At 47.8% G+C, this 14,410-nt stretch overlaps 6 protein-coding genes across 6 annotated transcripts; 2 read left to right on the forward strand and 4 right to left on the reverse strand.

The window, feature by feature from the left end:
• Positions 1-362: 362 nt before the first annotated feature.
• TRIVIDRAFT_43365 (uncharacterized protein) lies at positions 363-3,375 on the forward strand (the record flags this gene model as incomplete). The annotated part of the gene is made up of 4 exons (XM_014096513.1): positions 363-974; positions 1,101-1,226; positions 1,308-1,462; positions 1,512-3,375. 4 exons carry the CDS (start codon positions 363-365, stop codon positions 3,373-3,375), a joined length of 2,757 nt encoding a protein of 918 aa, XP_013951988.1.
• Positions 2,997-6,476, reverse strand: TRIVIDRAFT_214193 (uncharacterized protein; the record flags this gene model as incomplete). Its single annotated transcript, XM_014096514.1, has 7 exons — positions 2,997-5,101; positions 5,172-5,269; positions 5,322-5,652; positions 5,709-5,825; positions 5,890-6,143; positions 6,204-6,335; positions 6,473-6,476. The coding sequence occupies 7 exons, from the start codon at positions 6,474-6,476 to the stop codon at positions 3,746-3,748; spliced, it is 2,292 nt and encodes a 763-aa protein (XP_013951989.1).
• Positions 6,477-6,903: 427 nt separating this feature from the next.
• TRIVIDRAFT_80658 (uncharacterized protein) lies at positions 6,904-8,300 on the reverse strand (the record flags this gene model as incomplete). The annotated part of the gene is made up of 4 exons (XM_014096515.1): positions 6,904-7,153; positions 7,240-7,486; positions 7,546-7,916; positions 8,260-8,300. The coding sequence occupies 4 exons, from the start codon at positions 8,298-8,300 to the stop codon at positions 7,069-7,071; spliced, it is 744 nt and encodes a 247-aa protein (XP_013951990.1).
• Positions 8,301-8,635: 335 nt separating this feature from the next.
• Positions 8,636-9,386, reverse strand: TRIVIDRAFT_205525 (uncharacterized protein; the record flags this gene model as incomplete). Its single annotated transcript, XM_014096516.1, has 2 exons — positions 8,636-9,229; positions 9,339-9,386. 2 exons carry the CDS (start codon positions 9,384-9,386, stop codon positions 8,636-8,638), a joined length of 642 nt encoding a protein of 213 aa, XP_013951991.1.
• Positions 9,387-9,740: 354 nt separating this feature from the next.
• TRIVIDRAFT_80659 (uncharacterized protein) lies at positions 9,741-13,005 on the forward strand (the record flags this gene model as incomplete). The annotated part of the gene is made up of 6 exons (XM_014096517.1): positions 9,741-9,778; positions 9,833-10,892; positions 10,966-11,803; positions 11,891-12,106; positions 12,163-12,498; positions 12,562-13,005. 6 exons carry the CDS (start codon positions 9,741-9,743, stop codon positions 12,957-12,959), a joined length of 2,886 nt encoding a protein of 961 aa, XP_013951992.1.
• A 145-nt stretch (positions 13,006-13,150) lies between these two features.
• TRIVIDRAFT_88807 (uncharacterized protein) lies at positions 13,151-13,821 on the reverse strand (the record flags this gene model as incomplete). The annotated part of the gene is made up of 4 exons (XM_014096518.1): positions 13,151-13,461; positions 13,526-13,628; positions 13,682-13,733; positions 13,794-13,821. The coding sequence occupies 4 exons, from the start codon at positions 13,798-13,800 to the stop codon at positions 13,426-13,428; spliced, it is 198 nt and encodes a 65-aa protein (XP_013951993.1).
• Between the last annotated feature and the right edge of the window lie 589 nt (positions 13,822-14,410).

Genomic DNA, 14,410 nt, shown 5'->3' on the forward strand with positions numbered 1-14,410 from the left:
CTGTTCTCCGAATGTAATAATACTTGTACATCGCGGAGCACACTCCCCGCAGTAGTACCTATAGGTACCTACTGTAATTCACATCAGGCGGCCGGCAGCGATGCATGTCACTAGGCATATGCCGCTAACCAGCGGCTTTCTCTGGGCTGCTACCTGCATAATAATGAGCCACGTCATAATAGCCACTCGCCCAGCTCCCTTTGGCCCATGTGCTTTCACACGCGCTAGGATCATCATCCCCCTTCAGCTCCTTTGAGTGTTTAAAACCACGAAGCCTCGCATCATGACGCGCACCAGAGGCGAGAGCCGACCTTTTCCGCTTCTACATCTAACCCCCTCTAGATGTCCATATCCGCGCATTCATGGAGCATTCACTAGGCCCTGCTTGTCGCCTTCGACCAACGCCGGACGCGGACACAGATAAGGAAGATGGAATCCCCTCTGTCAAAGCTCAGTTCTTTTACACGGCTGTATATCCCATCGACGACCCGCTGTCTGGTACTATTCCCTCCGGCGGCGCGGACTCTAAGCCTTCCAAAGGGCCGCTTCGCCCATTCTCCCAAGACGACAATGACATGCTACAGCAGGCGTGGCTTGGCCTCATGTCAGAGAGCCATCGTACCCAACACGATGCCATCCGAAACGGTCGAGAGCTTGACCCATACGCTGCGAAGTCCGACACGGAAAGGCGCGACCAAATCATCCAGGAGCTAGCCTCGAAGCATATACGCATCCATAGTGATATCCAGATACAGAGATCAACGACTCAAGCTCCCGAGGCACTCCCAGAAACTCTACTCACCGCCTGTTGCCCTCAACTTGCCATCGACGCCCTAGCAGAGCTTGATACGGCATTTTGCGCTTTGGTGAGGAAGACAAACCCGCTATTCGATGTCGATGAGGTGGTCAAGGATGTTATTTCTGTCATGAGCCAGCCCCATGAGCTTCGAAGTATCCCAAACAAGGGCCGTCATGTACCAATACGTCACCCTTTGCTGACTCGGGAAAGACACGGCGGCATCCCATCTGACCATAACTCTTCCTCGGATGGCGCTACGTCACAGCTCTACGGTACTCCTGAGGCTCGGAGGCGCCGCGAGCGTAGAACCGCTGGATATGTTACTACTAGTGATGATGGCATTTCTGGCCGACCGTTTGTGCGTGTATTGAGTAGTGAACATGTACAGCCGATTACGACGGCAAAGCAACAGCGTAGCGATGAGCCAGTCATAGAACCACCGCAGATCAATGATAAAATCGTCGAGGCGAACGATGAATTGCCGACGGAGCAGTCAACTGGAATAGAGGATGCTGTTCCGAATCTCGAGGACGAGGATAAGGATGTCGTAGTTGGACTGGCCCGATTGCACAAGGTGTCATTGCAAACGCTGCAAATGAAACCAATATATTGGTCCCCGGTTAACGATGTTGCTATTGTGACGAGAGGTACCTGGTTTTACAAGTATGTTGAGTTCCAATTTTGCTTATTCAGTCACTAACCTAGTCCGCAGAGATACGATGCTGCCAGTTTCACCGGTTGTTGCCAATCAGCTGGAAGCTGGGTACCAGGAACTTCGTCCTTGGTCCGAAACCTGGCGTGACGAATTACGATGTGCTATTGAAGTTGGGGCATCGGGGGAAGAAAAGGTTTCTTATCGTCTTTGGCCAATGGAAGGCGATGGAGCATACAGAAACACCCCTGTACCAACCGAGCCTGTGATTTCTGCGCATCCCTTTTGTTCTGCATATTGCTTTCAAGGCGAAGCTGCGACAGAAGGCCACACCGAGCCGCACCCAGCAGATGACGGCGCTTCCGAACATGTCCAGCAGCGCCCCTACTCTAGCTACAATGTCATATACAAAGATCGAACCAATGCCTTTCTAATAAAGCCAAGCCTCCAACCATCTGCCTACTACGGCAGACGGCCTATCCAGAAGATTATGAAGGGAACGACAGTTGGCATTCCTGTTGTTCGAGGATTCGATAGACTGAGCTGGGAGCGTATGCATCGTGGGAAAAAGTCACCGCCCAAAAAGTCTACGTCTCATGGCCTCTCTAGTTCCAGTACATTAGAACTCTGCCCTGCTTGCGAGGCGGATAAAGATCGCAGCAAAGTGACAGACTTGGTGCTGGTAGCTCACGGAATTGGCCAAAAGATAGCTGAGAGAGTTGAGAGTTACCACTTCACGCATGCTGTCAATGGATTTCGGCGATTAGTTGACAGCGAGTTTCAGAGTCCTGTGGTGCAGGAGATTCTACACAACAGCCAGAGCAGGCTCATGGTTCTGCCACTCAACTGGAGAATTGGACTGTCGTTTGAAGATGGCGGAGCTCTGCAGACGGGAATGGAGGCGAATAACTCGGGTGCCGCTCAGCCTTTCGGCCTGAAGGACATCGAGCCCAACACTATCCCCGCCATACGGAGCATGATATCCGATGTCATGTTCGATATACCCTTCTACATGTCCCACCATAAGGGAAAGATGATTGCTGCTTTGGTGTCAGAGGCGAACCGAGTCTACCGTCTTTGGTGTAGGAACAACCCCGGATTTGCTGAGAATGGACGTGTCCATCTGGTTGCACACTCCCTCGGCAGTGTCATGGCGGTTGAAGTCCTATCAAGACAGCCAACGGTTGCACCACTGTTGGACCTGTCTCGGCCGGAGCCAGAAACCAAGTTCTTCGAGTTCGATACGAGGAATCTCTTCCTGATGGGAAGCCCTACCGGATTCTTCTTGCTACTTGAAAGAGGAGCTCTTACGCCACGACGTGGACGCGTCAAACCTGGTGTAGATGCGAGCGATGCCACGGACGAAAACATCGGCGGCGAGGTGGGCATGTTTGGATGTTTGGCTGTTGATAACATTTACAACATCCTTGCCAAGGAAGATCCGATTGCCTACTTGCTCAACGGCGCAGTCGATCCAACATATGCTGCCAGCCTTAAAACTGCATATGTTCCTACCGTTTCAGCTTCATTTCTAAAGTCCTTTGGCGATGCCATGCGAACAGTTGCTAAAGGCATGGGCGCCAATCCCAGCTCATCGACGACTGACGATGGCCGTCCGTCTACCGTTCGACTGCCGTCGCAGTTGGAGCTTGAAGTCCATGATTTCACGAGAGAGGAAATTGCCGAGAAGAAGGCGTTTCTTCTGAATGACAATGGCCAGATCGACTGGTTTCTCCGATCTGGCGGCGGTCCGTTGGAGATTCAGTATCTTAACATGCTGAGCGCTCATAGTTGTTACTGGAGTAACACGGACTTTATTCGCATGCTGTGCTATGAGATTGGTAGGCGGCCTGGTCGGATGAATACGCTGCCTGCGATGAGGGCTGTCAAGTCTTCCAGGCGCCAGATACCCATTGCTAGCTAAATCAACCGAGTTGGCACTGTACATTTGTTTTTTTTTAATAGCCCCCCCTCCCCGCTCTGTTATTTTGCGTCCGCGTTGAGAGTGAGGTGATTCCGGGAGGACTTATTTACAGCAGCTGCTGGTTTCGCCAGCCAAGGAAATCTAGTGGCTTGGGATGAAGATTGATACAGGTTTTAGACAATTCACGGCATAATGCGACATGATAGAATGGATCAACGGAATGAACAACTAGCAAATGATTAATATATAGACTTTCTAATATCCCAAAACTCCTAGAAAATATGGTAATTAGTAGTTAGAGTTGGTATGAGCATACCGTGGACACTTTATGGTATTCAACCCCTATCCAGCCTACATAATACAAAACTCCTCAAAAGCCTTCCAGTTCCATCATTTCCTGATCTAGCTCTTCATAATCAGACTCGTATGTAGCTGCTATGCTGCCATGGACTGGCCGTGTATTGGATATAACAGGCGGGGGTTCCTCTCCTCTCTCCTCCTCAATCTTCTGTTGGTGTTGCATAAGGTCTTCGTAACCCCAGGTACTAATGCCCTCCTGATCCTTACTTCGGAATGGCTGTGCCATTGTTTTCAAAAACCGCCGAGCACTGCTAACAGCCATGTCTGTGCTCAGATTTGTATCAGCATCTTGCAGCCCCTGGTTGATCCATTTGGGTAATTGGGTTCTCTTCTTCTGGAATCGCCGGTCGGCGAGTACCATGACACCGTAGTCATCTTTCCCTCGCAAAACACGGCCTAGACATTGAGCCGCATGGCGCATAGCATCGAAGGACAAGAAGTCGTTTTCCTTTATCCGGTAAGTTTCTCGCAAAAACTCCAGTCTGGCCTTCAGGATTCGCGATTCCGTATATTGGAATGGAACGCCAATACAAAGCACAGTTCGGCCATATTGATGATCAAAATCGATTCCTTCTGATACTTTCCCTCGCGCGACGCAGAGCAAGATTGCTCCCCGTCCATTGCAACAAGCAGTCCGATATGTCTCCAGGGCTAGTGATGTTTCTTGCGCGTCAGGCGTTTCCACCAAGATGAGTTTGTACTTCCATACTTCGTCGAGAATACCCATGCCCTGCCACATACTGATGATGGACTCCATATATAAATATGATGGGAAGAACACGACCATGCCGTCAGGCGTAATTCTTGCAAATTCTGTAAGGAGATTGCCGTAGTTTCGAACAACGCTCGGTTCGTTTCGAACTTGGAAACTTGATGAAACTGAGGCTTGGTCACTCCCTCGAGTGACGATCATAGGAAGGAAAGATCTTCGCGCCAGAGTCATGCTATAGGATTCCTGTATAACTGTGGAAAAGTCCAGCATTTTTGGATACATTTCGAGGGGCGAGATAGTACCAGAAGTTATGATTACTGAATAGAACCTCTCGAACACAGGTCGGATTGCGATGGCCGCGTCAAGACATGTAAAATGAAGAGTAGGGTTTGGAACTTCTGCGGTGTCGGATTCGTACGGCTCCAAGATCAGCAGGAAGCCCTTTTCATATGTTGCAACTAGAGTCGCAAACGTTGCCACCTCTTGTAGTGCTTGGTAGTCCTCAATATTCGTAAGCTCCAAGGTACGGACAAGTGATGTAAGCCGTTCAGCACAAAATCGCAATGGCTTCTTCTCGATAAATGTATGCTCTTTCAAATGGGCCAGAAACGACGGTGGCGTTTCAGAAATGACTTGCCGAACTTTCATTCGCGTCTGAGGTGACGTCGATCAGTATGGTGGCCAAGAAAAGGAATAAGGAAGACGGGGAGAGGGGCGCTCTAACCTTGAGATATTCGAGAAATCTTTTCAAAAATGCCACGAAATGTTCTGCTCTCCTGATATTTCCAGGCACAGCTTCCTTCAGAAGGTCATCTGGTAGAGCTGCAAGACTGTCTCAGCTATAATGATCCAAATGAGAGACGGTATCACCTACCTGGATTTGCCATGAATGCATCCTCCTGTCTCGATTCATCAGCTTCACGAAGCCCCTGAACAAGCTTTTCGTATTCGTTTTGGAGCTGCTCCTGGTCTGTCTCTCGCATTTCAGCGATTCTCCTCTCCAGATGCTGAGCGCTGCGGGTAGCTTTGCGTATTGAGTCCTCAGTGATATCGGTGCTAAGGGACTCGATACAGACGTTATCGATATTGTGGGCTTCATCAAAAACCACTATGCAATCTTTGGAGAAGTCTTTCGATACACGCTCCGCAATCTTCGGATCCAAAAGATAGTGATAGGAGAAAATGACGACGTTGCAATACTCCATCTATTTGCCAATATCAGATCCAATTCTTGGGGGAGATTGATGAAGGGGAATCATACCATGCGTCTTGCAGTGAAGTAGGGACATTGCTTATGCTCTTCACCGTATTTCAAGAGCGCATCAAAGGACCACACACCGTTCGGTATCAGGTTATGTGGTTCGAGGAGATCAAGATTCTACATCACGTTAGTTAAGCCTCCAGGACTCAAGGGAGCGTCTAGCTAAAATAGGCAGACATACGTCGTGGTAGGTGCAAACATCGACGTTTTCACCTCGATCCTTCTTTTCTTTGACAAAGCCTGCAGTCAAACTTCGACAGCGAGCGTCGACAATTGAGCCACTCTTTTCCCTTTTGACAGAGGGATGAAGACACAAGTTCTTTCGACTAGTTAAACCAAGGCCGCGAAACTCTTCTTCGTAACCTAGCTGCTCAGCACGATACTTCATTAGAGATTGTAACTCAACCAGAGCCTTTTCAATCTCAGACATTGTTCCTGATTACATTATTAGGTCAGTAATACTCAGCCATCAAGACTGCGTGAAGGACTACGAACGGGAGCAGTATATGAGCTTCCGCTTCTCAGGCATGTGCTGCTGGTATGCGACAATGAGAGACAGCAGTGATACCGTCTTGCCGGTTCCTGACGGCATCTCCAAGACACAATGGCCGCCCGCATCGAGCGTTTCTGCATCTGTGAGTGAGTACTTGGTCAAGATCCCCTGGGTTCAGGCCATACTTTTCAAATCACACATATAACTGCGACAATTCATTCCATTCCTCAGCGGTCAGCCATCAGAAAGGAAGGCACGCAGATCTACTCACGCATATTGTTCATTGGGGGCGTTAGCTATACGGCAATGACGTGCATGAGATTGACGGGCACATACCAGGATATATCCTTGGGTAAGGAAATAGCACAGGAAGATCGCTGAGGACGCATAAGCCCATTTGAACAAGCCGTGCAACACAGAAAGAAAAACATACTCTATTTTAAACTTCATTTTGCCCTGAAATATCACGCGAAGCCTCTCTTGCCGTTCAAATGAAGAAGCGCCGTGAGCGATTGCTTGGTGTAGGAGCTTTCACGCTACCTCTGCCCAAGATGTTAGTAATAAGTGAACGCCTAGCACTGGTAGCTTGTCTGAGAGTGAGAGCACACGCTCCATAGCTACAAACGATAGAAGCGGAATTGATGGACCCACTTGAAGGCGCGTTGCCACGTGATAGGCGGTAGCTTCACAAACATGGTTATTGGGATGATGCACTCGTCTTTTTTTAATACAGTTACTCCGTATATAATAAGCATAATGCAGCCTGGCTTAATTGGATTCTTCCCTCTAACCCCATTGTTCTCCTATGAAATCTATATTACAAGTTTTTTTTCTTCTGTTACATATTGATAATGTCATGCGCTTGAATTATGGCTTATTCAGTATCTTGATCGCATCTTTTGAGAATACATAACTCGCTCCACTCCATATGGTAGTGGTAGCCACCACATATCTGCGATAGGTAATTAGTATGCCAAAAACAACAAGAATTGGAGGGGGGGTGGAAGGCTGGGTAGCCATCAGTAGCCGAGAACATACTGCATAATGGTCAGCGTCGGTGCCAGGTCAACACTTATGAGCGGTGCTGCAGTCGTTAGACCGACCAGGGCCAACTGAAGGAAGGTATTATATTTGCTGATTGTTGTAGGCCGGACCTCGGCCGAAGGCAGTGAGAAGTCCCAGTATCTTCTGAACGTTTTGGGTGGTGGCAGCGATATCCAGCGATAGTAAATGGCTGAAATAGCCAGTCCGACATCTCTGCCTAGGATAATGCTTGCAACCCAGACTGATCAAAGTCAGTTTCACAGCCATTTGTTGCAGGGTTGAGAATAGCTTTCCACTTACTTGGCAACGCTCCCTTGATGGCTAGGCATACTGTCAATACAGTCATGAGGATTTTATCCGCCATTGGATCGATGATTGTCCCCACGACTGTTCTGCGATTCCATCTCCTCGCTATCCATCCGTCTATCAGATCTGTGAAGCCAGCGTAGGCCAGCAAACCGACGGCCCAAGTATGCGCATCCTGCAGTATGAGATATCCAATGACCGGACTCGCAACAATTCGTGTCACGGTAAGGAAATTTGGTATCGTATAGATATCCTCGTGAATCGTCGGGCTTGTGCTGGGCTTCTCCGCTACATGTTTATCCGCCTGCTTAACTGCTTGGTGGCTGAATCGTCTTGCAAACAGAGAGGTGAGCGGCACAGATGTGCTACGATAAATATGTTAATATGATATAAGCTACGTGGAATTCCAATTGGAGGGGACTAGATGATTGGGCAGAAAAGCTTTCGCCGCTCTTCCGCTTGATGCAATACGTGATAAACTGGAGTGTCTTACAGATCCCTTCTCAGCTGATGGTTTCCAGAACTCACTGATGTTGCCGACCAGATGCATCGCCTACATAGAACCATTGGCCTTGTGATAAGTTTCGAATGCAGCGGCATTGGCCGTGATATGCGAGAGAGCAGCATTGTGAGAAGCGATATGGTATCAACTCGCCCTGTTGTGTGTATTTGGGCTATCTCATAGGCCGAGGTGAAATTATTGCGTACCTAACTTGCAAATAGCCTGGCAGCTTTTGGAGTATTGGCATATCGATAAGACCGTTCTTAATACCCCACAATGCACATGCCTCTAGAATTCTACGTATCTAATGAGGTACCTAGGTAGATATCATAAAACCGTTCATACGAGAGTTATGACATTAATAATATATGGATGCTTCATTTATATTTTATTCACTCGGGTTTTCCCGTTTAATATTTTATGGTTGTATTTTCCCAAACGCTGTAGATATACATACTTTAATAACATAATAATACAGATGCTTTTTTTTTCCCCCATCCTACCAACGTAAAGCGAGCGACTCCCAAATGATCTCCTTTGTCATAAACTCGCGTAAGTTGATTCTAAAAGGGTATATTGTTTCTATGATATCTCGTGGATGGGGTAGTTGTAGTCTGCGGCTTTCTTAACTCGTCGAGAGTTCAGAATGTCGGCCACCACTTTGTCAGAGTCGCCGATACTTTTCGTCTGCCCAAGATGCGACCAAGGAGCCGCTGACTCTAGTGATTTCGCTTCGATTTCCTCCAGCGACTTGGACATCTCCGTTGTGCCGAACTCCCACATATTTGCCTTCATACCAACTCCATAGAACTGGTGTTTGCGCAAGTAAGCGAGCCAGAGCTGAATTGTTTCAGGGTTGCCATCTTTGATTTGAATCATGCGCCTCAGTGTCACACGTTCAAAGTTCTCTTGGGATTTTTTGAAGATGAAGTGACTCCTAGGAACAGTCCATCGCTCTGTGATTCGCGGAAGCGTTATTGGGCCAGAAGCGGGCAATCCTAAGAAATATGCCGCTCGTAACGCAAAGTCTGAGAAGAATTGGAGTGGCTGCAAGCTGAATGATCGCAGCTGCAGGTCGCACGAGGGAATGCCGAATTGAGCCTCGCGTTTCAATGGCTTGAGGTGGATTGCTTGGAGGGATCGAGGATTTCGTAGACTTGGTTCTTTGTCACCATCCTTTTTGGCCGGGACAGAGTATTTTCTCGAGCTGGGTTCGTTGGACAAACACCTGAGATTGTCAGAATGTTATATTATTTTGTACGTTGCCTTTTTCTCAAGCACTCACCCGAATGCCGGGGTCTTCTTGGCAATCCACGGCACAGAGGCCTACCATGCTAGAATTAGACTCGCTTCCTTCAAATCCCAAAGGGGTTTTTTTTATTGTACCTGGAGCTGCGATAGGCGCTGTGAGCTCTGTCTGAGCATATCCAAATGTCTCTCTCGGCTACGTCAAACGGCGAGTTTGGAGGTTAGCGGATGCAGCGACAGAAAGATTCTGCTACATTCAATCCAGCCAATTGAGGTGGGATGAATCTGCAAATGGAAATGCACTAGCAATGCAGCTAAGCCAAAAAAGGCAATGGATCATTCTTGCAGCAGCTTTATTATTTCATTCATACAGCCCTTCCATACAACTCATTCATTCATCATCGCCACTAAGCATGGTTGATCCGTAGTCTCAATAACCATGTCAAGCAGTCATGGCTTGGACGAATCGGCCGCGGGGTGAGTGTGCTTGAGACGTCATCAAGGTTGAAGTCGCTAAAGGCTAGTGTCTAGGGGCAATCCATCCGATTCTGATTCCGATCTAGAGGAGCTCCAGGATGATATCGCTAAATTTGACCAGTCAGTAAGAGAATTCTTGAATTCTCACCAAGGACGGCTAGAACCACCTTTTCCAGGGCGTGGAGTGGCCAGAGGGCGAGGATCTCGAGGAGCTCGGGGGCCTCGCAAGGCTGCCAAACCTCGAGGAGACATCACGGCTAGGCTGGCCAAAGTTAACCAGGCGTTTCTCCTTGGAGATTACTCAAAGGCCTTGGACCTGGTCTCAGAAGTAATTAGAATCAATGCTGAAACACACCAAGCATGGACGGCGTTATCGTCCATCTTCCGCGAGCAGGGAGAGCATGCCAGGGCGTTATCTGCCATGGTATATGCTGCTCATCTTCGACCCAAGGATGTTGCTGCGTGGCTTGACTGTGCATCTTTTGCGCTCAACATCGTATCTGAAGATGAGGCGAGTAATCTGCAGACAGCACGATTGTGCTACTCTGCTGCCCTCAGAGCAGACCCCACGAATCTAGCTGCTAGACTTGGCAAAGCTACCGTTTGTCACCAACAGGGTCATCTAGCTGCTGCGATATCAGAGTATAACATTGTCCTCAAACATCATCCGTATGATCTCGAGATCGTACGGAAGCTGGCAGAAGCTTGCATTGACAATAAGAATACTGAGGCCGCCGTTCCCTCCGCTATCGTGGCATATCGACGTTATTTTGACTATGAAATTGAGAACACGCCGCTTCATGGCTCCAGCGCTCCGTGGCATGATATAGGAATCTATGTTGAGCTTATCGCATCAACCGGTGGATATGCTGAAGCCATTTACGAACTCAAAGCATTGTCTAGATGGCTCGTAGGCCGTGTCCAGGAGCAATACTGGGATCAATGGCAGGTCGACGACTGCGAATGGGACGAGAATGACGAGCGTAGAAGTCATGTGCCTCATTTCCATGATTCAATGTTTGACCCGGAGCTCTACGGTCCCTCCCTACCCCTGGATTTCCGAGCTCGACTGGCAATGTATAGGCTCAGACTAGGAGAAGAAGAAGAAGCTTTTGTAAGCAATTGCCTTCCCAGAAACCAGGGTCCCATACGCGTAGTATCCATGACCTAACCTGTAACATTGACAGAGACATTTGACTTGGTTGGATCCAGATAATCCGCGTACATTCGACTTCATCACAGAATTTCCTTTCATTTCATATGACCTTGCAAGCGAGATCGCCAAGTATGGCCAGCCACAGAGAGCCATCCGATATCTCGAGTTACTTCGAGCTTCGACTGAAGAAGCGGATGCCACACTCTTGGTTCAACTAGGGCGATGCTATTTAGCTACCGGACAACAATCTACCGCAGAGGAGTGTTTCCACGCGGCCATTGATGCCGAAGAGTACAACATCGACGCCCGTATCGAATTGGCAAACATGTACGAGAAAGCTAAAGAAGATGAAGAAGCCCTCATTCTCGCTGCGGAGGCAATGGCGCTCAAGGAAGCCCAAGGACAACCCCTTAGCGAGTCTTCTACAAAGGAGCAACTCCATACATTTTCAACAATGATGGCAGATCGTGGTATACGAGGCATGGCACCTCCTCAGTCACGGGTGGGACCTAGACAGGCCAAACCAAAGTCCACCCAAGCGGCCCGTATCTTACCCAGGAGATACCGTGCAAAACGATTTGCAAACCCGGACAAGCGCCGTCAAGACGAACGTTCGCGTGCCATTAAACTATCCCGGCAGTACGAGCTAGTTCGTGGCCTTAAACAGCAGATCAAGTCTGGCTCCAATGATCTCATCCCAGTCTGGATGGAATCTTGCAAGGAACTTGTTGACGATTTTCGATCCCTCAAGAGATTCTATACCTGGGATAAATATCTTCATTTCCTTGGGAAGAAGGAGCTACTGGAACAATTCGCGAACGAGGAGGGGAATACCGAACTATCACAAATGTTTGAGCGTCTCACACGATGTAGGTGCCTCTGCCGCCACCCATTTTGCCGGAGCTACTTGCGATTATTCCATTGCTAGCTGTTACTGACGACTTATCAATTGATAGCTCTTGCACCTCAAGGAGACTCTTTACCTGGGCCAGCATTCGATAACCATCAAGGAATATCGTTCGATGACTGGCTCGACTTGTTTCTCGATTATGCCATTGGCTTGTCTCTTGCGCATCGCCGCGAAGAAGCATATCAGGTATGCGAGTCGGCAAGGGACTCGACCGTATTTCAGTCGCCTCAACACAATTTCGCCATTCATATGGCCTGGAGTGGTATGTATCTGGTAGTTTAATCTTCCGCCGCGCTGAGGTCGTACTAACTGGATTAGTGTGCGCCATTAATACAAATGATGAAGAAAAGTGTATTACAGTGGCTCGTCACTTGATGAGAGATGGCGGAATATCCGACTCTTCTCGAATGTTTGCGTTGCTCTCGAAGTTATGCCAGTCGCCTGTTTCGTGGTACACTTCAGGACCAGCCCAAAAATTCATCCTGAGACAGATTAAAGCGATTGATATGAGCTACGAAGCTACAATGAAGATTGCCGGGAAGAATGATCTCGGCCAAGATGCAGCGACCGCCGCGAAACTGAACATGGACATATGTCTCTTGATGCTTTACGGCCATATTCTCTTCACTTCCACGAGCTACACATATGCGATAGGTAAATTTTGAAGCACTCAATCCCCACGTTAGCAGCAGCATGAGGTTAACAGCTGAGAATTAGGATATTTCCTGCGTGCGTGGTCACTTGACCATGAGAATGCCATGGTCAACTTGAGTCTGGGCCTTGCATATGTCCACTATGGCCTTAAGCGGCAATCGACCAACCGACAATACCTGCTCCTACAAGGACAAGCTTTCATAAGCCGCTATGTACAATCAGGGGGAGACGAGCCACAACTCCAAGCTGAGAGATATTACAATGTGGGAAGGCTCTTTCAACTGCTCGGTATTGGATACCTCAGCTTGCAGTATTACACAAAAGCATTGGAAGCAAACAAATTGGCAGGTGGAAAGAAGCTCTTAAAGGATATCATCTTCGTCAACGAAACCATATCCTTGCTATCAACCAACCATAAGAGCCTAGCACATGAACTACTGGTAAAAAATTTGAAGCTGTAATGTTGATAGCTACCAACGGCACAGCGTTTCAGAATTGATTGCGACGAAATATCCTCTCTTTTTTTTTTTTTTTTTTTTTTTTTTTCGTGTGGTCTTTGGCCATTTGTGGGCAGGAAAGACAAGTGGGCAGTAGATCTGATCGCCCATCAGTTGCAACCCGTAGGATCTTCACGTCAACAGCAGCGCGGTAGCATCAATCACAAGAAATCACTGTTTGCTACCAAAAGAATAATGGACCGGTAAGAGTGTACACAGCAGTGCCATAATTTAGACAACCAATTGTCTACCTGGAACTCATATTGAGATGGAACCCAATCGATATCTCAGCATTATAGTGATGCATTTCCTATTAGCTGGTGAGGTATCAATTCCTGCGCAAATCGCGTCTAATGGTTTAAGCTGCGGCCATTGGCCTGAAACTTTGCAAAGATCCCCTTTTTTCACCACCTGCTAAATCGGAATGCGTTCATGCTGTCTCCCGCTTGCCCTCCTTGAGCTCCTTCTGTTCATCAAGTTAGTTGACTGCTTGGTTTTCCGGTTTCGAATGTGTGAAGATGAAATCGTACCAGAGCCTTCATGGTGCCGTGAAGAGCATGTCTGTGGTTTCGGCGGAACTTGGGGTCGGTTCCCTTGAGGGAAGGGTATCTCGAAGTCTTGGGCTTCTTGATGCTGGAAGGAGTTAGACATGGGCGACTCTGTAAATTTCCCAAGACGTGACAAACCCGTTACGGTGCGCCTTGCGCGACTGGTTGTGCTGGGACGAGTTCTTTGACTCTAATTACTCGAATATTAGCGACTGATACACGGGAATCGATTTCGTGGGACGAAACTCACTGGCCATTGTTGCTGTGGTTGACTGTGCTGTCCGGTGAGATTTTTCCAAGTCAAGATTCAGATCGTGCGGAAAATGACGAGTGGGTGGTACCAGCCCTAGTGTGTGCGAAGAGGGGACTTTGCGCGTGTAAGCGAGGCGTGCCTATTCTTAGGCCGGGAAACTACCCAAGTTCCCCCAGATTACCGCCACTAGCATCTCTAATGTGAAATCAACCAAAGGCCTCTACATTACGTAATACGTAAATATAAGTGATAAATGCATATTAAAAATGGAATATTATCAATAATATATTAAAGTATTATACATATATACGTGTATATATTTAAATATTGGTATATACTACTTTTTGTAATTTTAAGAATATATTAATTATATACAGTATTATTTTATTCAATAAGCCATATATTATAATATCCTTCTGCTGTTATTATTATGTGTAGCCTAAAAAAATTACCTAACTAAATAACGTTTGATTTTTCATGCCACCTGAAACTCTGCTATAGTTTTTTTTTGTTAGAAGTGCAACGGCGCCTAACGCTTGTGTGAGTAGCGCTAGGCGCAGTTGGCAGTCCTATGCTACGCTTGATAAGGCGTTTCGATTCAATCTTTACTCCTG

This window comes from Trichoderma virens (assembly GCF_000170995.1).
Source record: "Trichoderma virens Gv29-8 chromosome Unknown TRIVIscaffold_88, whole genome shotgun sequence".
Taxonomy (NCBI): domain Eukaryota; kingdom Fungi; phylum Ascomycota; class Sordariomycetes; order Hypocreales; family Hypocreaceae; genus Trichoderma; species Trichoderma virens.